At 41.8% G+C, this 25496-nt stretch overlaps 1 protein-coding gene across 1 annotated transcript in view; it reads left to right on the top strand.

Moving 5' to 3' along the window:
• The window catches only part of CACNA1C (calcium voltage-gated channel subunit alpha1 C), a gene marked incomplete at both ends in the record, with an annotated part of 458232 nt that overhangs the window by 247647 nt on the left and 185089 nt on the right, over window positions 1-25496 (top strand). The window contains one exon of the mRNA XM_082279808.1: window positions 18865-19004. Coding sequence (XP_082135934.1) covers window positions 18865-19004 — 140 coding nt within the window. The remainder of the gene's footprint in view (window positions 1-18864; window positions 19005-25496) is intronic.

Raw genomic sequence — 25496 nt, forward strand, 5'->3', positions numbered from 1 at the left:
TGCTGTCTTGTTTGGACTTCTCATGCCTCACTGTCAGCTTCTGCTGACTCCCAAGGAACACACTTTTCTTGTAAGCCTCCATTAAAAAAAAAGTAGCCTAGGGATTAAAAACATCATTACTACAGGGTGCTTGCAGTGTTTTATCAGGAGCTTGGGAACTCTCTCAGAGTGTGACAGAAGTAAAAACAAAAAGTATCTAAATGGGGGTGATAAAGTGGGATGAAAATGGGAGAAGCCGCGGGTAGGAGGACAAGAGACAAAAGCCATCAAGTGTGAGGAAGAAAAACAAAGGAGAATAGAAGTAACAAGCAGTTAATTTGTAAAACAGTTTCCAAGTTAAGCTCTGTTTCTGTGGCTGTGCTTGCTGCAGTGCTCCATGTTGTCTTGTATCCACAATGAGGGACCCTGGAGACAGCAAACCATCTCCCTAAAATAGGCATCTGTCCTGTTTGTGGTGCCATTGTCCTCTCTCCTGCAAAGCTGCCTTGACTCAGTCCCTGTGGTAAACTGCCTTCAGGCCCTTCAAAACCACATTCAGCTGTCAAGTGCCTCCAGGAGAAGCTGGCCAAAGAGCTTTTTTTTTTTTTTTTTCCTGCATATTCCTTACCTTTCTTAAGTATTCTGAGTTTAAATATCTTTGCTTATATGGAGCACATCTTATTTCTGTCATCCATCTTGTCTATGTAGCTTTGTTATTCCTGGGTAAGCTTCACAGCCAAGTAATCTTTTTCAGTTATTGTTTTTACCCATAAAAAAAGGGTGCTCACGCTTTAGAGGGGAATCCTCGGGCTAAATTGCTTTCACCACTGTTCATGGCCCACCACTGAAGCCGGTGCTGTGATCCTCTGCTTCACCTTGAGGCAGCTTGGCTTCTTTCTGTGTGCTCTTTTGAAAGCTGTCTGATGTGCTGACTGAGAGCTAAATGCTGTAATAGGAGAGGGAGAGGGGAAAATTTATTTTTTGGATATAGGATTTTCCTTTCCTTAAGTGATTTGAGGCAGATGTCAACACTTCAAAATAGGCAGCAAAAGTCATTATTTGGTGCACAGATGGCTTTCCTCATGGTCTGAAAGAGTTTTAGGGGCATTTGGGAGTTAGGTATTTTTGAGGAAAATTTGAGGTATGGAGGGGTTTGCTGCTTTTAGGGACATTCACTATGAAAAGGAAGGTACCTTGAGCTTAAATTGGTATAATTGAGAGAGGACCTACAAGTGGCCCAAAAAAAAAAAAAAAAAATTGGAATGTGAATTCTTTCTTCCCATGCCCTGGAAGTCTGTTTCTCATCCTGCTTTGGTTTATAATTTCTTTCTCCCTCTTTATTTGCCTGTACCATTTTTGTTTATCGTTCTCTGTCCACTCTAGTTTTAATATCCCAAGTTAACATAGCACAATGTAAATATCATGCACCACTCTCTTACCTAGTAAACAAGTGTACATGTTAAATATTAGAACATGATTAAGCAACTCTGAACACATCCTGTGTCCTAGATCCTGTGTGACTCATATGTCATGGCAGTTAATCAGCTATAATTGAGTAAAGCAGGAAAAAAGGATAATACCTAAAAAGAGGGGGCTTGGTTGATTTTTGTTTTCTCTTTTTAAATAGTACAGGAATTCTTGTCCATTAATAAAAGAAAGGAGATTTTTGTGTTGCCTCAATTTAAAGATCTGGGACTGCTCTGTGTGTTCCTTGCAGGCAGATTGGGAGTATACAGAGGGATTAAGCAACTCTCCACAGGAATGCAGGCATGCTGAGCAGAGATACAGATTTTAAACGAGGCAAAGCCACTGAAGAGCTCAGGGTACAAAGTAAAGAAAGCCTCACCAGTCAAATAAAAAATGCAGAACATGGGAATTTCTCTAATCAAGGTAGACCTTATTTATCTGGCAGAAATTAGTCAAAACAGAGAGAGTGACACTTCTAATTCATGAGGGGGAAACTGTTGGGATGTTAATATCACATCATATTAAATTGTTCTGAAAGGAAAGTTTCTTAAGGAGACTTGGGATTTTGGGTTACAGAGCAATACAGATGATGCAGTGCTTTTGCAGGTTTCGCTCAGAGGTGGAAAAACTCAGAGGCTAGATATCAGAGAAAAATGTTACCATTAAAATATATTGATGCTCACAGGCTTGTATATATGACAGCAGTTTTTTTTTTTTTCCTCCTCCTAGATAGCCTGAATTTCAAAGAGGAAAAAATCAGAAATTCATAGTACCTGTTATTCTTGGATTCTTTTTTACCTAAACACCAGCATATTCTTAAACAGCAAAGAATAACTGCTAAAGCTGCAGTATTTCTCTTAGAAGTTACTGCCTGGTAAAATGCAGACCCATAAAAATTATTTTAAAGGGCTGTAAAGCTCCTCTTGGGAGAGTGCAGAGTAGGAGTCCTGCTGAAGGGAAGGGTATTTTGGGCACAGCTGGGGCTGGAACAACACCACATCCCTCCTTCTGGAGCTCCACCAGTCTTACCTCTGATTATTAGAGCCCTGATTTCCCTTCTTGGGAAGGTCTTCCTTGCTCACACTGCAATGCTCTAGAGCAGCACCAACCTTACCCAAAGTGTACCAGCAGGGATTTCTAAGGAGAGTGGTGAGTTTACATGAGGAAGAATGCTTGCTGTCAATAAAAAGCCAATATTCTCTCTTTTTACTTCTGACCTGCTCAGAATTTGATCTTGAATCTCTATTTTCATCAATCTACCCACAGCATGAGTTCTTTTGATTGCCTTCAAGGAGGAGTGCTGCAGCAGTGAGCTGGGCTGTGCTTGTTTTACAAGAGACACCTAGAGATGTACGCCTTGTTGTGCACTCATTACACGCACCATCTTTTTAGATAGTCGTTTCTTCTTCTGTGTTTCAAAGAGCTGAGGCCTTCTGCGTTGTTCTGTCACAGTCCTGGAGAGTTCATCCTGTCAGATACTGTTTCACTCAAACTGAATCACAATTTTGTGAGGGAAGTTTTGGTTCTGCAGAGATAAAAAGCACAGTGACAGGTAGGAGGAGCAGCAGGCTGATGCACTGGGTGTAACAACTTCATTGGGACCCTGGTGACTGGTCCAAGTCAGGTTTTATAGAGAACAGGAGAATTGTGTTGTGCAGATAAGTATTGCAAGTCCCTCTCTGGTGAGTACAGCTACTGTCAGCAATCAACTGTGGGTCAAACAGCAGTGAACTTTTAGCAAATGAAAGTTCATACCAGCTGCAATGCAATGATGAATTCTTGCTGTGATGTATCACATCCTCCCTGTAAGCATGGCGCAACGAAAGGCTGCTGGACTTGTTGATAACTTCTTGTTCAGACAGTTTTCCTGCTGAGAGACAATTTTGGTGCTTCTGGTCCCCATTGGTACCGCAGTTGCATTTGTGATGGTCATTTTGGTGTTACAGTGCAAATGTCACCAAATAATAGGTGTATTCCTAGGGCACTATGTGTTAGCTTGCAAAAGCAAGGCAAAAAACATCCTTCTGGATAAAGAAGTTTCTTTGGCACCTCACAACCTTTGCCTGATATGCACACCATGTCTGTGGTGTGGAATAGCAAAGCATCCCCCCAGGATTCCCCCATCCCTCTCCTGATTTTGTCGTGAGGTGGTAATCAGGTAGGTCCAATTTCCAAACTTGTCTCTCAGTTTTGAACAGCTTTTCTTTTGGAGATGGAGGTCATGACACCTGCACTTTCAGCTGAACCTCTGGAAATCCCTGTAGACAAAAAGAAAAGTGGAGTGCAAAACAAAGCAACAGAAGATTAACAAGATGGCAGAAACACGAGGCAGGAGGTGGAGTCTAAGCAATAAAGAGGGGCAGAGACAGCAACATCTCAGTTTTCATCCACCAGGAATTAATCAAAGATTTCTAAACATTTAGACAAGGTCTTTTCATGCTTGTCAGAGGTTTGTCTTCTGTAAATTGCTATTAGCTTGTTAGCTGGTTAAATCAGTCAAGTCACTGTGCCAAGCTCCTATCCCTAGAGGCATCATCACTCCAATTAGTCAACAAACCACTTGGTGTCTCTGAAAAAATGAGAAATAAAATCAGGCTGTCATTGTCCTAAAATGGGCACTTAAAAATTGGAAGACCTCAAACCTTCAAATACCTTCATCCTATGTATTTCTCCATTTTCCCAGTTGTGAAATAGAGACAGTTTCTCTTTTGCCCATGGGGTATGATTTATATTTTAATTCATTCATTACTGTCTGGGGAGTGTTACTGCAACCTTTGGATGAAGGAGACTGTGTTTATTCAAGCTGGTAGTACTGCTGCTTTGAAGACTTCCCTGATCTGTGGAAATCAGTATGTTCAGTGGCCTAAGCCAAATTCTCAGCAAATTCCGACTCTCTCTCTGCTGCTTGTAACAAGGAAACTCCAGCATTCCTCCAGAGACATAAGGAGTTCAGCAATCCACTAATCCCCACGTTTCTCTAAGTCTAGGATTAATTACAAATATGCTCAGCAAAGCTCGTAGATTTCTGCTGCAGGGGCTCTGTGGACCCAAGGCAAAAGAGATCAGAAGAAGACTAAACATTCACAAGGTCGTGTTCCTGAATGCCCTTCAGAACCAGATCCACTGAGGAAGAGAAACTCCTGTTACAAATATCACCAGTCTAGATGAGAATCAGTCAGAATGATGGTGCTTGAGAGCCTTCTCAGGGAGGGCAAAACCCCCACTCTTAGCAAGGACTCTGCAGCATAATCTTGGAAAACCCTGAAACTGCACCATAAGAACAGAAAATCTCACTCCATCCTAGCGCAATTGCAGCTGAGAATGACATTTCTGAACTAATCAGCCCTGGGGAGAAGTCTGAATTCTGTTTCTCCCAAGAGGGATATCGAGCCCTTTTTTCAAATGATGACACACGGAGGCATTCCTTGAAATCCCAGATGACTGATAGATTTCTTGCCTAGATCTACCTTAGCTGCATGGGTGTCAGAAACATTTTGAAAGGCTTTTCACTTGTGAATAGAGAAGGACTATCCCCTGGAGTCTTTCTGCCTAAACCCAACAGACAGCTGCCTCCCTGATGAGACAAATCTGGCTGGATCTTGAGGCCATGGATGACATCTATTAGAGCCTCAGTAATACAAAAGTTAGGGCTGGAAGATACCCTGGTGGGCCATTTAGTCATCCTACCCCACAGGAGAATTTAACTTCTAGGGATTTAAAATCTGTAGCTTCCCAGCCAGTGTGCTCTGTCACAGCCTTCTCACCAATGCTGGCATCCCAAAGAAAAGTTTCCTTAATGTCCATCCTGAACCTCCTTTATGCCAGGGTAAAGCCATTACTTCCTGCCATACCCAAAGTGAAAGCAGGCAAAGGAATTATTCACCATCTCTCTGCAGCAGTCTAGAGCCTTGTCTTGATTTACTTTCTCCATGCTGAACAGCCTCACTACAGCTTTTCCTCTCAGGTAATTTTTATACACTTCAGGAGATCCCTGTTGATCTCTCTTGGATCATCCCCAGTCCATCCATGCATCCTTTCATTCACAGAATTTCAGCAAAGCTTTCACCCTCGCTGTGTGGAGAAGAAGGAATTTTTCTTGTGTCTTTGTTTACACATCCTAGCGTGGTGTTTGCTTTTTTTTGTTTTGCAACGGCATGACGTTGACTCATATTCAGCATGTGATTGACTGTATAACCCCTGCAGCCTTCTCTGAAGATCTAAAGCACTTACATGATGAGACAAACTTATCCTTTCAGTTGGCAATCTCATCCTTTCAGGCAGCTCCAGAAGACTTGTGGGATAAGTCAGCCCTATTCGTTTTGTATCTGGCAAGCTGTACAAGAGATTTCACTGTCAGTTCCCATTTCTGTGTAACAGCCCAGCTAACTATAATATAGTGCAGTGAACCTAACAGCACTGGTTCTTGGTAATTGAACTTTTCATGAAGGGAATGATTGCAGAAAGGAAGCTAATTAAAATTAAAGAATTTCTCTTAATTGTTTTATTTTATTTTATGGCATTTGCCATAGGCCAGCGGTTTCATAGTCCTCATTGCTTATGATTTTTTTATATCCTTGTGAAAACAAATTGGGTTTGAAATAAAGCATGGTGAGACAGCATAGGAGAGTGAAACAGAGGACTTGCAAGTGACAGAGTTGTTTGGAATATAAGTTGCAGGAAATAGCTTGTGGAGTCATGCTCAGGGGCTTGAGACAAGTCCTTGTTGCATGCTATCCTATGACTGTTTTTCTACATCTTCATGAATCCTATAAAGAGGGAACTGTTAGGAGAGAAAGAAGTATTTTGGAAAATTTCAGTTTAGTCCAGTTGACTAAAACCTTCAGCAAAATACAAAACTGTTTGTGAAAATTTAATCATTGGTTCTTTTTTTCATTCATAAAATATTCTATGAACAAATTTTAGGTTGCTGTGTTTGTTCTTGCAGTCTGTCAAAAGATCTGGATTAACTGTGGACTGAGCAATGCTTATTACCTGCAAAACTGGTTCCCCTTCCATCTGTGTGTTACTAACAGTACCAGAGACAGTCAAAACAGAATGAAAGAGCAGAATCAAAATTATTTTTTCCATGTCTGTGTTTTTTCTTTTAACACCCTTTTCACTGTTTCGTAAATAATAGCAGCTTATTCCATTTAATTATAGTTTTTAATTAGTTCCCCCATTGAACTCAAACAGTAACAGAGCACTGCCTTAGCATAGTTTGTAGACAACTAAAAGAAAATGCTAAAATCCCCCAAGTCTGTGCAATTTGATTTTGTATTTTTGGTGTTACTAGGCCAAAGCTTACTATCCTCCGTTTTTCCTCAGTTCTTGCTTGTGTAGACCTTCTGGAAGTTGGTGCAAATTATGTCCATAGAAAGACTTAATTTAAAATCTTTTTTCAAAATCAGACCTTTGTTTCATGAGAAATTTCATTGTGCTTGTCAAATTTATATTTTTACCTTTTTTTTGAGTCTAAACTTGCTATACAATTTTTTAAAAGCTTTGCCTGCATTTCCATCCATTTAAGGTATCTGACTACACTAAATGTGTATTTTGATTTGACGTTCCTGAATTTAACATGGCAGTCTTCAGTTGAAATAATCACTGCATGTTTGCCTGGGAGATAACACAATAGGAGAAGAATTTTCTTAGAATGGCACCTGGGAGGGAGTTCACCCAGCTCCTTTCCCATGCACTACCTGCAAGGTACAGAAAGCAGTGCAGGGGGATGGAGGGGTAAAGAGCCAGCAAATGTCCCACAGTGTGCAGCCTGTGAGGAGTTTGTACTGAGCACCAGGAAACCCCATCCCAGCTCAGGCACAGCCATCAGCTGCCTTTTATTTCTGTGCTGAGAGCTGGGTCTTGGCCAGCAGCAAGGCAGGTGATGGGTTTGGTGTGTTACAGACCAGTCAGAACAAGTAGCCAGGATGAAAAACGTGGAGAACATCCATTACAGCAGCCTATAACATTAATAGCATTAAAAATAACGTTCAGATAGATCAATATGAATCCTGTTTGCTCCGAGCCTGAGGGTGATTGAAGAGAAAGGGAGCCTTGGGAACAGAGGGAGTGAAAACACTGAGTGTAACATCTTATTTTCATCAAGTGAACACAAAATCATTGAAATTCGAGTCCATTTGGCAGGATGTTTGCCAGCCCTGAGCAGTACTCTGATGTAGAGGAAATCTGGCTGAGTTCTTAGAGATGTTTTTGCTGGGATTGCCCCCCCTGAGTGATGGGTGTCTAAGAATTTGCCTTAAATGATAAAAGGGAATTTTGGTTGTGGGTGGGATTTAGATCTCTTTTTTTATTTTTTTGCAGATAGGCCAGCTGAAATCTAATTTTCCTTTTAGATAGAGATCCCACAGCCTGCAATGCTTGCAGGAGACAGAGCTACCCCTGAAGCCAGGGAACAGAGGAAGAATACACCTTTTTTGTAAACTAGCCAGAAAATAACCAAGCTGAGTTTAATTAAAGGACATTATAGGATATTGATAAGATTCTTGACCTCTCACTGTCCAGACTCTAGTACTTTTCTCAGTTTTTATTTTAAGTTTTTCTAGATAAGAATAAATATTGTCTTAAGGGTTTATCACAGTAAAAGAAAATACAGATACATGAGATGCCTCTCTTCTGGCATGATAATTAGTGCTCACTATAGTTACTTACAGACTTTTCAATTGCAAAAAATGGCATGGGCTCAATCTTCGTTCTTTATTAGTGTCTGAACTTAATTAGAAATCCTTCTTCCTAGTTTTTAATGAATTAAACACATTAGCATGTATTAACCCATTTCATAGCTGTTTGTCTTTTTTTTCCAATTTTCTTTCCTGCTGGTTTGCAAGTCAGGCTGGTGGAACTCCAGGCATTGTCCACAAAATTCCAGTATTTCAAAGCTTGGCTTTGTTGAATATTAGAAGGAAAAGTTGGAAGCATTCTATATGCAATATTCCCCCTCTCTACTCCCTGTAAAGGGAAACTCTCAGAGAGTTCCAGTGCAGAAATAGCAGAGCCTTATGTTTAAACATTTTTATTGAACCAAAATGTTTTAACATTCCCAGATCCGTGTGCTTGGCTTGTTTGAAGCAAATCCAAATATTTTGTTATGACGTGACCCCACATTACTCTGCACCCACCCCAGCACTGCTGAGGGCCCTGTGAGGCCGATGGAGAGTCCTGCAGGCTCAGGGTACCCCAGGCTGGCTGGCTGGAATCTGGTGGCACCCAGTAAGATTACTGGTTTGTCCCTTTACAGTACACACACATAGGAGCATGAAGCACACACTTGTCTTACAAGAAATGAGAATTCGTGCCCTGGTTTGATGAGAGGAGGCCGGGCAAGAATCCGAATTCCATTTCCCAGCTTCTTGTCCCAGGGTCTGTCTCAACATCGGTAGCAACTACAGTGAGGGTCAGCAGAGTGGCTCTCGGGAGTCAACCGAGGGACTGCAGAACTAGCAAAGTTCTTTGGGGTTTTCCTGGTTTACCTAAATTAGCAAAACTTGCTAAAAACTAAAGCACTTCTTTCACTTGCCTTGCCCAGAAAGTCTTGCTACTCTGCAGAGCTGCAGCCCTGGGAGCTTTATCTGTTTAAAGTGAAATCAATTTCTATTCTCTGGGTACTGCACAGGTCACAGTCATGTTTTTAATTACCGATTAGCCTTCCATTAAGGAAATAAAATGAGTTTTATGTGCTGGTTGTCAAAGGTCCTTATAGCTGCCTCATTTCATGTGTCCTGTCTGCTCAAACAGCAAGCCACCGAAGAGAAACTTACTCAGGGGTAGTAAACAAAACCTGAAAACCTTTGTCCCGCAAAAAGAAGGATTGAGCCTGAGATGGAGAAGCTGCAAGGACTTTTCATTTTCATCCCCTTCAGTTGTGTTTTTCCTGTCTGCCAGGAGCACTGTGAACAGAATGTTAAATATGCCCATAAATTACTCATGGAAAGAAAAGGTCATACACACGTACACACTCCATTTCTCTGTCCCTTTCTCTCTTTCTTTCATGTATGTGCATTGTGTGTCTGTATGAATGTGTACAGAGAAACCCCAACCCTGGAAGACTGAACTGTGGGACCAATTTATTTGCTGAGAAATTTCAAGAGGGAGAGGTTATAAATAGTCATAAATTCAATTTTTTTATAAAGCACTCCCTGTCAGGAGTCACTGCACAAACAATTATAAAAGAATTGTAGTAGATTAAAAACATAAATTAAAGCATCCTAAAATGTGCAAGAGTGATTGGGTTAAAATGTATTTGACAGAGATGTTTCGAAAGTGGGATTTGATGAGCTGTTCTGGGTGGTCAGTCAGAGAAAAGCCTGTGCCTGTAAAAATAGAGGTCCAGGGCCAGACCTCTGCAGGGGCTCTCTTGCAGCTCTAGCACTTAGCTCAGTGGTTGAGAGTGATCCACAGAGGGTCTAAATAGTGCTGGATGTGTCCATGGTTTATTGAGGAGCTCATGTTTGCTGAGGTCTCACCCCATGTGAGCTGCTCAAATCCTCCTTCCTTTGGCTGCTGCTCTCTTCTGGAAATGTGCTCCGTGTTGAGGGGTTGTGGGGGAGAGGCACCACCATCCCTTCTGTCAGCTCAGCACATTGGTGTGCCACCTGCAACCTGGGTTTAGGGGAAGTTTATAATTATTTAGTGTTACCTGAGAAGTTGTAAAGACAAAGAGAAGTGGGCAATTCAGCCTACAGACAAATAAAATTAGTAGCAAAATTCTCCCTGATTAAGACTCTATTTTAGTCTAACCTGGCATGCCACTAGAATTATTCAGAACTTTGTACGAACAGAGAATTTTTAAAAAGTAAAAAAAAAAAACACAAACAAAAAAAAGCCCCCACCAAAACAATGACAACAACAAAACCCCAAAAAACGCCAACAAAAAACAACAAACAAAAAACCACAACAAAAAAAACCAAAACAAACCCCAACTTTCTGCGAGAAATGATTCTTCATTAAGTTAAGGGCACGGAACACAACTCTTCCACACCTTTTACCCATGAGGGGATTGTAAAAAATCCTTGGCACACAGAAAGTCTCACTCTGGGTATATTTTCAGAGGAACTGTTGGGAATTCAGTCCTTCATTTGGGGGCTCAATTTCTGGTCATCTTTTTGGAAAGATGACTGAATACAGCCATGAATGTTTCTCAGTGTGCCTGTTCATGTGGCAAATCGAAGCTTATAAGGCAGACAAACCACAGCTGCCATGATGTTGATTGTAAGCAGTTAAATGGTCAGCTCCTGAAATCATGTATTTGATTGGAAATTAATCAGTCTCACAGGGGCAGGGTCACTTCTTTTTAGCAGTCGGATGGTTGGGGTTCACCTTTGTTAAGCTTTGTGCCTACCACTAAGAATTTGAGAGACTCATTGAAAAATAATGTACTGAAAGCACTGATTGTGAAAGGATGATCAGATAAAGTGATGTCATGATAAGAACTCCAGACCTGCGACTTTAGGACTCAGCTCACAGATGGTGCAAAACACTAAAATCATTAGAGCTGTCGTTGCTGAGGTCACATGGGTTGTTTCCAAAAGCAAGTGTGCCTGTGTGTCCTGCTTAGATGATGCATTGTGGAGAAGACCTTTTAGAAACTGTCCTAATGAATCATTATTTAATTAGACAGTTCTCTAGAATCCCTCCTAAAGCAGAGATATACACACACACACACAGAGAGTTCTGTCTGGCAACAAAATACTCCATATTTAACACTAGCATGTTTTCTTAAGATTAATAATGATCTTAAAAATTAATAAAATGGAGCGCTGAAGTGCGTTGTGGCTGCTAGACTTGTGTATTTCATTGCATATGTGATTAAGTGCAGACACCTGAGCGTGGTGAGCAGCCAACTTCTCACTTATTAGAGTCATTTTGGGAGGTGGATGAGATACATATGCCTCCTGATGATCTATTAGATACAGCTGTTGTGCTGGGGCTGCTCTGATTTAAATGAATGCTTCTGGTGCCCTGTTCTTGAGCAGTGCTTGGTACGTGGACAATTGATGGGGGTGTTTCTAATGGCTGTGTTAACCTTGGAAGAAGACACTGAAGTGCCTCACTGCCCCAAAAATACATAAAGGGAACTAGTAAAAGCTTCTTCTAGGGGTGAATTTAATTCCTAGGCATGGTAAAAACACAACACCTTGCCACCTTTTAATTTCTATCCAGAGATCCTAAATGAGGCTCTCTCAGCCATAAACCTTATGCTTCCTTCCCTGATTTTGATTCTTCCTAGAAGGGTAATCTCTTATTGGTCTGATCAGAATATAAAGTGACAGTTCATTGCAGTTTAATCAGAGCAGTGGACCAAACAAAAAAAATTAGGATACAACCTTCTTTGCCTCTTCAGAGCTGTTCGGTTTGGAATATTTGTTCGTGGCCTGTTTGTATGGCTCCAGTTCTTGGTCATGCCAAAGAAAATCTGAACCCACAAGGAACATATTCTCTGGATTTGACACATGTATAGGCAGGATCCTATTGTTCTATTTCAGTCAAAAAAAAAAAAAATTAATCTTGAGCAACAACACCCAAGAGATTTCTGCTGTTGCTAGACAAAGACAGTAAAGAAAAATCTTGTAAGTGTTAGACATTGTCTAATTGGCACCAGAGTTCAGATTTTAAGTTTGAATGGATGCATAATCCTTTATGTATATCCAGAAAGGTGCTTGACCAACTCTATTGTGAAGAATGAGGCATCCCAGTGGGAAACATTAATGTACATTGGAAAGGAAATATGAAGTTTGTTAGATTATTCTGAGGACTAGAATTAAGAGTTATAAAACATGCATATAGAGCCTCAGAAAAAATATAAGCTGATTAGGGATTTTTGTAGGTTGTCTGTTTAAATTCTATCTCCAAGCAGGACCATCTTCAAAATTAATCAAGCTGTTCAAAATCTTCTCTAGTTTAAATATTTTAAAGTAATAGTCCTCTTGTATCATTATCCAAATGTTATTGGCATGTCACCCCTTTCTGAAACGCAGGACTCCCAATAATTACATTATTCTGTATACCTGGGGCTTGGTTTTCCACCCTCTGTTAGTGAAAAGTGTAGGTGAAACGATGACAAATCAGACCAGCTGGGGCATTCATCATCTGCGTTCTGGTTTGGGTGAGTAGGAACACGTGGCTGACTGGAAGGGAAGGTGTGTTTGTACAAGGTAACGAGCACAGGGGATTGACCCCCTCTACCTTGGCTCTGCGTCACAGCTGGACTCTGACACACAGCATAGTTCCACTAAACCTGTAAATAAATTCAGCTTGATCCTTGCCAAAGTGCTCTGAGAAAAATAAAGACCTTATAGACTAAATTCTGCAAAAGAGTTATGCGTGAAGTATTCATTGATTTGTCAAGGGACCCCGGAATACAGGGCACGTGTATGATGCCCATGATCATCTAAAACTATTTGTGTTCTCTCCTCTATTCATTTCAGGGGAAGTTCTTTAAATACATCGTGGGCACCTTGTGAATTATAAAGTACTGAAGGCTGGCTTGCACTACATTCCTGTTTTATAATTCCTTCTTTCACATCAGTGAGAATTCCATCTCTCATTTATCCTTCTTGTGTTGGACACCTGTAAAGAGAATCCCCCATTTACCAGGATTAAAAGTTGGTGTTTCTGCAGTGCTTGGTACGAATTGAACTCTGCTCATTTGAAAGCCTGACACCGTCTTTGGCTGGAGTGGAGAGCAGGCAGCGTTTGAATCATATTTGGAATTTAAACTCCTCAGAAGCACTTCTGACTTCTGTTTACCAAAATGGTGTGTTAATCTTCAGTTCAGTGGTAGTCACCCACTTTCTTCTTTGGGCTTGTTTTGTCAGGTAAAATTAGATAGTGTTCTTTTGCTTAAATTTTCAGATTGTTCTTTTTGGGGAACATGTAGAAGAAGGGATGTTGTGTTTTAGGACCAGAAGTAACAGCAAATTGAGTTATGTTCAGCAGTATGACACCTTATCATCCCTTTCGTTCCATCAAATGGATATGACCTCTTTTTTTTGGAGTGACAGTAATTTTAGGGAGAAATGTAAAAAAAAATTCAAATATGTTCTTTCCTTTAAGTTTTATTCCCTCACATGCTTGTATATTTTCATGTGTGCTTAGCTGAAAATGTCTCCTGAGTAACTAAGTACACTCAGAAGTAACTCATTGTCAACAAACCTCTCTTAAATTCTTTATTGAATTGATCCTCTAAGTGCACACACGTGGCTCTTCCTCACCAAAGGTCAAAGTTATTCACGTTAGCAGTAGTCTCCAGGTTAGCCATATTCATACAGCGAGGGTATCCATACTCAGAAGTGATCATAACCCCTAATCCAAGAATCATGGAACCTCTTTTCATGGAGTCTCCGGGCCGTCTTTCCCAGCACTGCAGTTCAGTCTCCTTACTGAGTGCCAGAAAAGATTGTTTTCCCTACTAGGGAAAAGTCTGAGTGCTTCCACTAGGATTCATGTCTTTCAGCGCCTATTTACATAAGCTTTGCCAAAACATCCTATATGACAGAGGCCCTTAAAATACTGCTGTTTTCCTTGGATAGCTGGGTATTTGCATTACTGAAGAAATGTATTCTCTTATGTTTAAGGAAGCTTGAGGGAACAATAATGCAGACTCAGGTGTAACTGGGGTCAAACAGGCAGCCCTATAAAGGTTCTACCTGCACAGCGCTTGTGACTCATTACCTCAAGTGTATAAACTGTAGTTTTTGAAACAGGGCTTGTAGCAAGCTGATCAGAGTGCAAGTAGGGAGAGACAGCAAAGTCTGAGGAAACATTTAGAGATTGAATTTTAGATTGTAAACTCTTTACACTCGTGCATGTGAAATGCAAGTACCCGATCATGATTTCATCTTTCTTGCAAAGAAAATATTTTAACCAAGCAGTGCTGCTGGCTGGATGGAGTTTAGAGAGCTGGGATCAAGATATAGTGAATCATTCTGATGACCATTTCTCAGAAATAGCACTGGTCTACTCACTTTCTGACAGGAGAAAGGCCCTACAGTAATTTCCTCGGATTTCCTGTTTTCACGCTCCTTTTATGAACCCAAGATGACATTAGCCACAGTTTAAAAATTATAAACAAACCCAAACCTATGAGTTCTTTGGACGACACATGGGATTAGAGAGGTTTCATACATAATACAGTAATCCTCTTTTGGTAATATAGCTTAGAGCCTTAACAGTAAGTTAATGTTTGTTTCCTTGTTAAGAGTAAGATGATGTACAGCTTGTTTCTTGGCAGTGTTAGTGCTGGCTAATCTATCAGCTAGGGCAGCTGATGCTCATGTCCTATACCCACAAAAAAAAAAAAACCCAACACAAAATCAAGCAGGCATAAAGCCAGCCCCAGAACACGTGTGCTCCAGGAACTGTCCCGCTTTCTAAAACTTTTATCCTTCCTCTTCTTCCACTCATATTTTGTTGGTGTTTTTTCTTTGGTTTTCAAAACATTTATGTCCCTGTTGTCCAAGCAGGAAGCTCCTGCTTTGTAATTCTAAAGCCTGCAGTATGCTTCATGTCCCTCAGCCACATGATCATAGCTCCCACTTCTAAGAGACAAATATAAAAATACTGTTCCTTTTTTCTCACAGCTCCAAAGTTCCCTCTCTTTTGATGATGTGGTTTGGATTAGTGTTTCAAGGGGCAATGCTGTTGCTATCTCCTTTCAGTCCCATAAAAGCAGTGCTCAGCTGCCTCCCTTCCTGTCAGCAGGGAACTCTCTCAAAGAGAAATACCAGTATTTGTCTAGCTTGGTTTTTTCTGAAATTGTATCAAATTATGTTCTCAGAAGAGTTGGGATGATGGATGCTTTGCAGTGCTGTGTCCCTTGGGAGATTGAAACACTGGGCCCTGGTCTACCTGATCTGTGAGAGCAAAGCTTCAAATGAGCAGTCAGAAGTGCAGACGCCCATTTAGCAGAGGCAGATTCATTGTTCTGTGGCTGCTGAGGGTGAGAGATGGTCCTGTCACTTCTAACCTGAGGCAGGGAGTGGCTGAGTCACATCTCTGGGCTCACTGGGCAAGGTGGCATCAGAATTCAGACTGCAATCCACATTCCGGGGAACTCAGTTATGCCATGTCATTACTGAGTTATGCTGTGTTCATAGAGACTCTTTAGTTTTATAGTGTAAGAAGAAAAGGGGACACAAATTATTTAGTAGGCTTTTCAAATTCTTCTTGAGTCTGTGCAGGAGTAGTTTTCTGAAATGGTCTTGGAGCAGCTGCACTGTTTCATCTCAGCAGTATATTTCCTTCAGTTTAAGACCCTGAAATCATTAAATTAAGTGCAGAGGATCATAAAATCTATCCTCTGCTCAAAATTCTGTGTCTTATGTTAATTTCAGAAGCTTTTATAGAATTTTATTTTTTATGGATCTTTCCACCTTAGCTGACTATAAGGAATTTATTCAAACAGCTTGTAGTTGTGTATGTATATATGTATATATCAATGCGTAGGTGTACATACACGCATGTGCAAAACTTTGGCACGTTCTTAACTCAATGACATGGTTCAACAAGCAGCATTTATTACGATAACAAAAAGTGTCTGTAGTCCCATAGGCATCTTTGAAGACAGAAAAGGTATGAGGCTCCTAAACCCAGCCAAATGGAACACGTTAGTTGTTGATATATTGTCTGCTCTGTGCAGCAGTAAATATTTTTAAAATAGTAATTAAAGAAAAAAAAAAGGGGTTCCAGAATTTTCCCAAGTCTTTGCTTCCATGGACTTTTTTGCTTGCATTAGTAGAGGTATTTCAGGGAAATTCATGGAGTGGAAAGGCTGTGCTGGCCAGGCAGGCCTGCCCAGTGCTGTGTCTGTGCAGCACGGAGCCAGGCAGAGTTGGCAGCAGCGTTTGTCCCTGGATGCCAATGACAGTGTTTGCTGTTGAATTGCTGGGCATGGGATCAGCCTTAGGCCTTCCACTTCACCTGTTCTGCCCACCTGCTGCTAATGGGACCTGGAGCTGTTGAACAAGAGGGTGGGCTCCTCCACATCCCCTTGTAGAGACTGAGCTGCAGCTACTGAGAGAGGCTTTAGGGGAAGGCTGGTTTTAGGGCCTGGAACGCTTTGTCATGAGCCCGTGTGTGTTTATAGAGGGAGATGAACTGAGTGTGCAGGGCAGCCTCAAAGGCAGAATGAGGAGCAGTTTGGCCCTTTTTTGTGAGAGGGAAAGGGAGTCTGCCCTCAACTGTGGAAAGCCCCTGGCTGAAACAGGGATTGAGAAAGACTAATTATTGGGTTGGGCCGCCATGAGAGAAATCTTTGTTTCCATCCTCAAAGGTGTTCACTTGGCACTAATGAGGCCATGTCCATCTCAGGCACAGCACTCCCTACTCCCATCCTCAGTTCAGGGCAGGTTCTTCCCCCTCAGAGCCCATTTTTACCTTTCTTCAATCTCTACGCAGGCTTAACTTGTCCTTTCAGATGTGGGGCATTGCTCCATGAGGCAGAGCTTTCATGTCTGTGTGGGGTTGTGCCTTGGGCCGTGTTGGCAGAGCCATGTGGCAGCACAAAGGTGCAGGGCAGTTGGGAAGACCACATGGACTTCCTTCGAGGGCTCATTTTCCATATCTTTTGGGTTTTGTTTGAGAGATTTCACAATAGCTGGTCCTGCTTTACAAATGTGTGCATGGAGACGGATCATTTGGGTCTGTTTGCCTGTGACTTGTGTATTGGTACTCGTTCAGTTCTCAGCTGTAGTGGAAGGAGAAGGGCCGCTATGTCGGTCCCTTCTAGGAGCGTGCAGGCCATCATGGAGCTCCTTCCTGTGCCCAGGACCACGGTTGGACTCCTGGTTGCAAGCACTTACTGTTTGTAGAGCTGGGAACATAGTATTGTATGCTGTTGTTTCCTTTCCTGAGTTCAAGGGAAGGGAAATCCTTAGTGTGCTGCTGTGTCTCCATCTGGGACAATGACAGACAAATTCTCTGCTGTGGGTGTGTTCAAAAGCTTTACTACTGGATCAGATAACTGCAGAATGACACTTTTTCTTTTTTTAGGTGTTCCTTGTACTGAGCACTGGGGGATACTGCAGGCATCGGGAAAGCATTGTCTGAGGGAAGCCAGCAGTATTTTAAAGCACAAACATGTGCCTGCTACTGTCAGATGGAGTTTCTCAGCCATTTAAAATATCATGTTAATGTAAACATGCAGATGAACTGGCAATGTCTGGTTTTGATCTGCAGGCTTCTAGAGAGTTCTTAATTACCTGGAGCTGAATGGAAGATATTCAAATGGGCAGCTGTCAAATGATGGAATTAATATTTTTGTAATCCTGCTCATTTTACAGTGCTGTATAATATGAAAATGCCGTACATGCATTTAGCTGGACAGAGGAACAGGGCAGTTGCAATTTGGAGCTGAAAAGAAAACGAGTGACCTGTCTGACTGTTGTGCTGGGTATCCTTTAAGATATGACAGCAATGCCTAGGACATTTTAATTTGCATTTATCTTGGATTTGATTCCTTCAGTGCGAACTTTTAATAACTTTGTAGTTTAACCTTGTAGGGACTTGGTCTCCTTTTGCTGTCATCTAGTTTTCACGTACTTATCTCCCACTCAGCTTGCCACGCAGCACTTGTGTAGTGATTACCTAATGCTGCAGTTTCCCTCCTACTTAGGTGGAGATCCCTACCATTTCTGCAGTACTGCTATCCTTATTCCACACTTGGGGCTAAAAACCCCAAGGACGAGAGATGGTGAGCCTGTGCACTGACTCCAAAAGCCCGCTTGTTTGTCCTAAATCGGGCTGTACAGTAACTGGAAGTGCCTTTGTTTGGAGATGCTTAATTGCAGCCTGCATTTCACAGGGATATGTACAATTCTGACAGGATGACTAAAAGCCTCTAGCATTAGTCAGCCTGATCTGTGAATCACTTATCACCAATATTCAGCCTACTTATTCCCCAGCAACAGAAAAGGGAATCCCAAAGAAGGCTCAGTTTGACACATGCATCAGTCTCAGGTGGGCTCCTCTTATTTTTTCCCCATCTCTCTCCACAGCACTGCATGCAGCAACGTTTCCTCTCCAGAGGCAGATGCAGTTCATCCTGATGGTTGACAATATTTGCCCACGTGCGCTGCAGAGAGCTGAGGGCTGGGAAGTTCCTGTCGACCCTCTCCCCTCCTGCTTGGCACAGACCTGTGCAGGGGTCACTCCCTGCCAAGGCAAGGGCAGCAAATTTCAGAATGTAACTGAAATTTATTGCCATTTGTAGTGCCAGAGTGACTGGAGGCCATGCAAGAGTGAGGAGCAGAGCCCTCTGGGCAGCAAGCTGAGAGTGGGAGGTGTACCCAGGTGGCAGTCAGTGAGCTGGAAGCTGCAGGGCTGGACTAGGACAAAAGAAAACATCCTGCTCCATGATTTGTCACTCACTAACCTTTGTCTCTCTTGTTCTCTTATCTTCCCCAGGAACGAGTGGAATATCTCTTTCTCATAATTTTTACAGTGGAAGCATTTTTAAAAGTAATAGCATACGGACTTCTCTTTCACCCCAACGCTTACCTCCGCAATGGCTGGAATTTACTAGATTTTATAATTGTGGTAGTAGGGTGAGTACCAACAGTTTGTTTTTCAAGGCCATGTCCACATGGGGATACTGGCAACCTTTGGGAGCACGAGGGTGGGTGAATACTTTATTACATATGGGTGATGTTAGACATTGCTGTCCCGTGTTCCTCCGACAAACACCGTTTTAAGGGCTAGCAGGGAAATTAAACTGCTCTTTGGGAACAGGGATAAAAAGAGAAAGCAATCCAAAGCTGTTGGATAAAGTCAATTGCCTGAATATGCTTAACTGCAAGAAAATGCATTTGGTTTTAAATCTGTATGAATATTAAAAAACAGTATCTAGGTAATCCCCTAATTAAGATTAAGAGTTTGATGACAGATAAATTCTGCCATCTTGTGAATTTTTACTGATGTTTCTCATTCTGAAAGATGGAAAAAAGATTTAAATCCCAGGTCTTCCTACTTGAAAACAAAAGTAAGTTCCTTCAGTTCTATTGCACTGCTCAGCTGGTGATTTCAACGCTTTTAATTTTTACCCTTTTAATCTTTTAACCTTTTTAAAGACTAGTTTTACTATTGTAGGTCAAATTGCATCTTTGAGCTGCAACCTTTCTAATTCTCTTATTCCTCTCCATGTTTTTCAAGTTTGGCATTTAATTTATTTGAATAAAAGCAAAATAATACAGCTTCTGCTTTTTCTACCTGAGGGTAAGAGATAAGCAAGTGATTGGAATTGTGGTTGTTGAAGGGAAGAGGTGAAGGATAAACTACCACTGAAGACAAAGAGAACAAGTATTTCTTTGCCTGAATAATTTGTCCCATCCTCCCACTGCTCCATTGTTAGAGAATTTCTTCGCCCACAAAAACTTGTAGTCTTTTCACCTCTTTCACCAAGGAAACCCTGCATCAACTCCTAGGGAAAATGTCAAAGGGGACCCTCCTAGTCATCAAAACCCCCTCATAATTTCTGCCCCAAACCAATCCGCTTTCCTGACCATTTTTGTGGTGGCCCCAAAATATTTAATCAGCAAACTGCTGTGTGCTTCCCAATACCTCCCACTTCCCGTCACCATGGATAAAAGTGGGTGGAAGGAGAATTCCCAGTGAAGGGGAGGGAGAACAGGCTGAAGCCTATTCTTAGTCTCAAGACCTCTCTGCCTCCATGTGGACATAAAGCTTCTCCTTACTGCAATGTCCACTCTGCTTCTCCTTTGTTCCTACATACAGAGGATCCCATAGCATATCAGTACCTGAAAATTGGAAAATCCCCACCCCCTCCCCTGGTATTGATGTCCAATTCCATCATTGGTTCTGCCTTTGAATGCCCTCAGATATCTCACATGTTTGGAAATTGCTGCCTAAGTTGAAGAAACATTGAAGAACAAAACTCCCGTCAATGTGATTATTCCCTTTTCATTTTTATGAGAAAGAGGCATTTTAAAGAGAGGACACATTACCTCCCTCTTTTTCCATTGGACTGTGAGAGAGCAGCATTATCTCATTTAAGTACAGTCCTTTTCAATTTTCCTACTAGGGCAGTTAATCAGCAAGATGATATTCAGGCTGAAATTAATTCCCTTGCCAATGACAGAAGCTGCAGCTCTCAGCTCTTCTATCTGCTTTTGCCTCTAGCAGCTCTTAGTCACTAGATGGGGAACAAAAAATGTAACTGGGGAAGGATTGCATGAGTATAATAAACATGGCCAAGACCCCAAGGTCTCTGTTGAATAGTAACAATCTCAAGTGACAGATCCACTTCAAGGCCAGATGGGTTCCTTTGATGTTTATCTGTTTAAACTCACTCATACAGTACCACAGCCAAGGCTGGTGCTCTGCTTTTCCTCTCCACAACCCCTCTGCAAAATCTACGTGGTGATACCATCTGTTCCTCTCCTGCCCTGTCCTCTTTTCCTAGGGGCTGTCTGAAATCCCTCAGTGACATTATGTTTAAACTTCAGTGTATTTGAATATTTTGCCAGGAAGGAAGCCCCATGGAAAAGATTTAACATAAATTTTGAAGAGAGAGAGGAAGGAGGAAGAAAGCAAGTGCTGATAACATTTCCCTGTGGTGCCTTTCTCTGCCTGTCAATGGAGCTATTGGGGAAAGCTGAGTAATTTGAACACAGCTGTAGCACTGGGCAGAGGGATCTGTTTGGTGTGTGGGGCAAAGGATGGTACAACTGTTGTAGTTGCCATTTGTGTTTGCTCTGCCTTACCAATCATCTTCATTTTCAATGGTGAATGCCTTTGCTACAGAACATAGGCCGGGTGGGAAGCACTTCTTCAAGGGCTGTTGGAAGTTAAAGGAGCGAAAAAAAGAAAGGTTTTAGATCTTTCAAATCCACCTATACCCAGCTCACCACATATAAATTTCAAGAGCTAGTAGGACATCTGTCTTTCTTTACCTTAAAATAAACTAATCAGTAGAGTAAGAGAAAAATGGACACATGTAGGACCGGGTATAAATTTTAGAAGGGAGCCACAGTTCCTGTAAAAAATGTTCATATCAGTGTGCCTGTATAATTTCCCCTGCCTTCTGAAGATAGGTCCCCTGGTATCCAAAGGGGTTTTAGAGTCAGTGATTCTAACAAGGCCACAGGAATATGCAACAGCAGCAGAGGGAAGCACGGAACACAACTGCTAGATTTTCTGGCAAAAGGATGCGCTTTAGACCTGTAGGTTTGCAGCAGCTTATCATTCTTGAAGTGTGGGAGACCAGCTTATTCATCAGCTATATCTTTTAGAACTTGATTCTGGCTTCTCTTTGAATAGTCTCTGACCTTGCCATAGCAGCACTTTAAATGCTGCTTCAAAGAACATTTGTGTGAGGGTAGCAATCAGAGGCTCTACCAACATTATTAGTTAAGAGTAGAGACCAGACCCCTAAACTGCTCAATGAGGCACAGCCCACAAACACTAATGGTTAGCCAAATTGTCTCCCACTTCCTTCATTTTTGCTGTTCCTCTTTAGGAAAACACCAAAACTTTCAGGAATCACAGTGACATCCCTTAATGTTAGGAAATTTCTCTTGAGAGAAGACCAGCTTGACAATACTGTGATAGAAGAGTATCTGTCTTTCCTGGTAGTGCTGTGGCTTGTCTGCCAAGCACAGTCATTCTCCAAGGACCTGTAACTTCTGCCAGAAAAAAGGGTGGTGCAATTTGAAAGGCAGTATTATAGTCTTACTTGGGAAGGTAAGCAGTGAAGATATTTGGACAAGATCTGAAGTCAGAGCAGGCTGAAAAATGTGGTGACAGTTTATGTCTTTCTGAAGACCTGTGGGGAGTTTCTAGGGGGCACATCCAAACATTTTCACACTCACAAGTCACAGGTGAAATGTAAAACACTGTGAAAAAACCCTTTGTATTTTACTTTTTTTTTTATACCTAAGAGGATTTTTTCAGCTACGTTTTTCTGCTGATTTTTGGCCTTAGAAATACCAAGCCCCCTGTTTTTCTTTTGTATTTTGGAGGCCCTTGACAAGTTCTTCTTTTTATGCTATAAAAATCACGGTGTACTCCCCACAGAGAAAGAGATGAAGAGCAGGTTACAGCCTTATCATGCTGCTGTTGGGGGTCACCTAGCAAAGTGAAAACCCTTTTGATATTTCAAATATCTAAAGGGAAATAGAAAAATATAAGAAAGAAAAACAGAACGAAGCTAGCTTCATACATCACAGGTAGATGTAAAAAACCCCAAACAAACCATGGAGCATGTCCATACATGCATGTGATAAAAATTTGGTTTTCTGCTCTTATAGTTCATGTCTGTCAGATGAATTTAGTTAAGGTGTAGTCGTGTCACAAGCAAAATTCAGAAATTGAGGTGATGGAATTGTGCTTCATCAGTGGGAAGTATGATATCCGAATGAAAATGGGCCATGATTTTAGGCTGGCAGAAAGTAGTTAGGTGGAAGGAAATAAGGTTGATGTCTGGCTTTTGTGGGGTTTTTTTAATGGCAAGATTTTCAGTGGCCACAAGAGATTATCTCTCTTGCATTTTTTGTGCCATCAAACTTTGATTTCTTTGTCAGCACAGTGTTCTCTCACCCTGTGCTTGGAGCATGCAAACTCACCTACTGAGAAAGAACTGTACCTCGCTCCACCACACCTACTGAAAACTTTCCCAAAAGGTTTTCATCAAAGAGCAGAATTTCCTATACAGATGTAAGACAGAAGGCTCTGGCTTCATCTGTTGTATCAGTAGTTTAACATCCTTCTGGCTGGTTTAGTCTCAGAAAACATATTATCTGCAAAAACTAAGAGCATTTTGTAGCTGTACATCATGGATATGTGCCCATGCCCTGATTGAAGGAGGTGGTGAGGACAAAGAAGAAGAATTGACAAGATGTACTATAAATTTGAAGAGCAGAGCAGAGATTCAGTAGGCCACACTGGGCACAGTCTGGCCTACTGAAGGCAAAGAGTGAAATAAATGAGAGAAATAAGAAGTTGTAATGCATTGGTAAAAAGCAGGATTAGTACAGGGGAGATATTAAGCACGGAGTAAATGCATTAAAGAAGGATTAGCAGGAGTAATGGGATTCGAGTTTAAATGTAGGTTTTTAAATGAGGAGCAGCAGGAATTACTGCAAATTATTCCTGAGGTGCAGTAGGCAGATGACTGTGGGTACCTCAAAAGAGCACATTTAGCACGCCAGTGCTGCAGCACACAAATAAGGCCAACTGGCCTGCAGTGGAGCTGCGCTGGTCCAGGAAGGCAGGCTCTATCTCCAGAGGAGTGAGCTATCTTATGGGTGAGTTTCTGCCCCTCCTGAACTAATTTGGGACATTGCTTGGGCAGCAGAATTCTAGAGCAGTCTGGTTTGGTCACTGTACAAGTGGCAGCAGAAGCAGCCTTGGTGCCCTGTGCCAGGAGCTGCTCTTTGGTAAAAGAAGGGGCCAGTGCAAATGGGGATCAGGAAAATGGGCCCTCAGTTTTGCACAATTGCTGACTCAGTGTTCCTTGAGATTCCTAGTCTGGAGCTGAAAAACAGTATTAGAAGCCTTCTTGCAGTAAATTCTTTTTCCTTCAGAGGATCCCAGGAGACTGGGACTGTTGTATAGGTATGTCACTCATCACCTATTATGGGAATTCTGTGGACTGGGAAGATAGAAATGTTTGAATGTGAAACAGAGCACATTGCTAGAGCTTAATCAGTTGCTTAGTGAAAATACATTAGGCCAAATTTGACCTACAGTGTTTCTATTATGAAGACCATCAGATAATTGCAACTGTATAATTTGTGTACACAGCTCAAGAAATACATAGATTCCAATAATTCACGTTCTTTGCCTCAACCCTTGTTTGTCTCTCTCTGTGATATCTGTAGTCAATGCAGTATTTCTCATGGGCTCTGTTTTTGTCTTCTCTGCATCCTGCTTCTCAGTCTGCAACACCGACAAACTCAGCATCCAACCTCCCCACACACAGTTTTTCCCACGCTCGTTACCTAGTTGTTAAATCTTTCTGTGGTGCTTGAAGTTGAGGCTTTGAATAGATCCAGTTAGGAGTTCCTCAGTCACATCTGACAAGTTTTATAAGACTCCTAATATGGATTTTAAAAAAATAAATAAAAAAAAAAACCTGCTTAAGAAAGGAATTTCGCATTTGCAGTCCCCTAATCCGCATTTTTCTGTGGATGTAGTGCTGGGGGAAATGCGTTGATTTAGATGCTTCAGTAACCGAATCGTCCTTTTCCTATCCAGGGCAAGCTCCCTGTGTTTGTGGCCCCGTCCCTAAGATTTATCTGCAGGCTGCAGGCATTGCAGCTCCTTGTTAAGCCACCAGCCAGCTCAGCTTCTGCTTGATCCATGGTCTGGGGTCTCTCTGTGGAATGTGCCAGTCAGGATAAGGGTGAGATCCTGACAGGGGCACCGCAGGGAGAAACCACTGCTGTATCCAGGCTGCCCCATCCAGTCTGGTTCTTGCATCCCAGGAAGTTTCTTTCAAGTTGTCTGTGGTACCTCCATGGCACCCTACGGGCCAAGGGGTCTCTGCCTCTCCCAAACAAGCTTTTTTTACAGAGTGCCAAACATCCATTTAGGCTGGAACAGCTTTTAACCTCTACTGGATTTGGCCGGGTTCAAGCTGAGGATTTCAAGGCTGAAAGCAATATCATTAGCAAATTCATGAGGAATCTGTCCTCCCCCAAACGTACTAATGTTTTACCAGAAAAAGGGAAGCTGCTTCCTGAAAGCTAATTTATTAAATCAAGTTCTTATTAACAGATAGGGTGAGCCTTCAGGTATTTTACAAAAGAACATTGTCTTTTCTTCCTTGCTCTGCTTTTTAAATGCATTCTGAGTGAGACATCTTCTCCTTAAAGCAACTACTCCTATTAGCCAAGATAAAACATAAAGGCTGGTATAATAAAACATTCTAATAATAGGACTCCTACAGTTTTGCACTTTTCTTAGCCAGTGCATCAGGGGATTTACAAATGGATCCACAAGCACACAGTGTGAGCATAGTCCTTTATCTAAAACTGGCCCTTGACGGGTCCTCAAGTTTGCACCAAGTTCTACCTGCA

Source organism: Coloeus monedula, assembly GCF_965178545.1.
Source record: "Coloeus monedula genome assembly, chromosome: 4".
Lineage (NCBI taxonomy): Eukaryota > Metazoa > Chordata > Aves > Passeriformes > Corvidae > Coloeus > Coloeus monedula.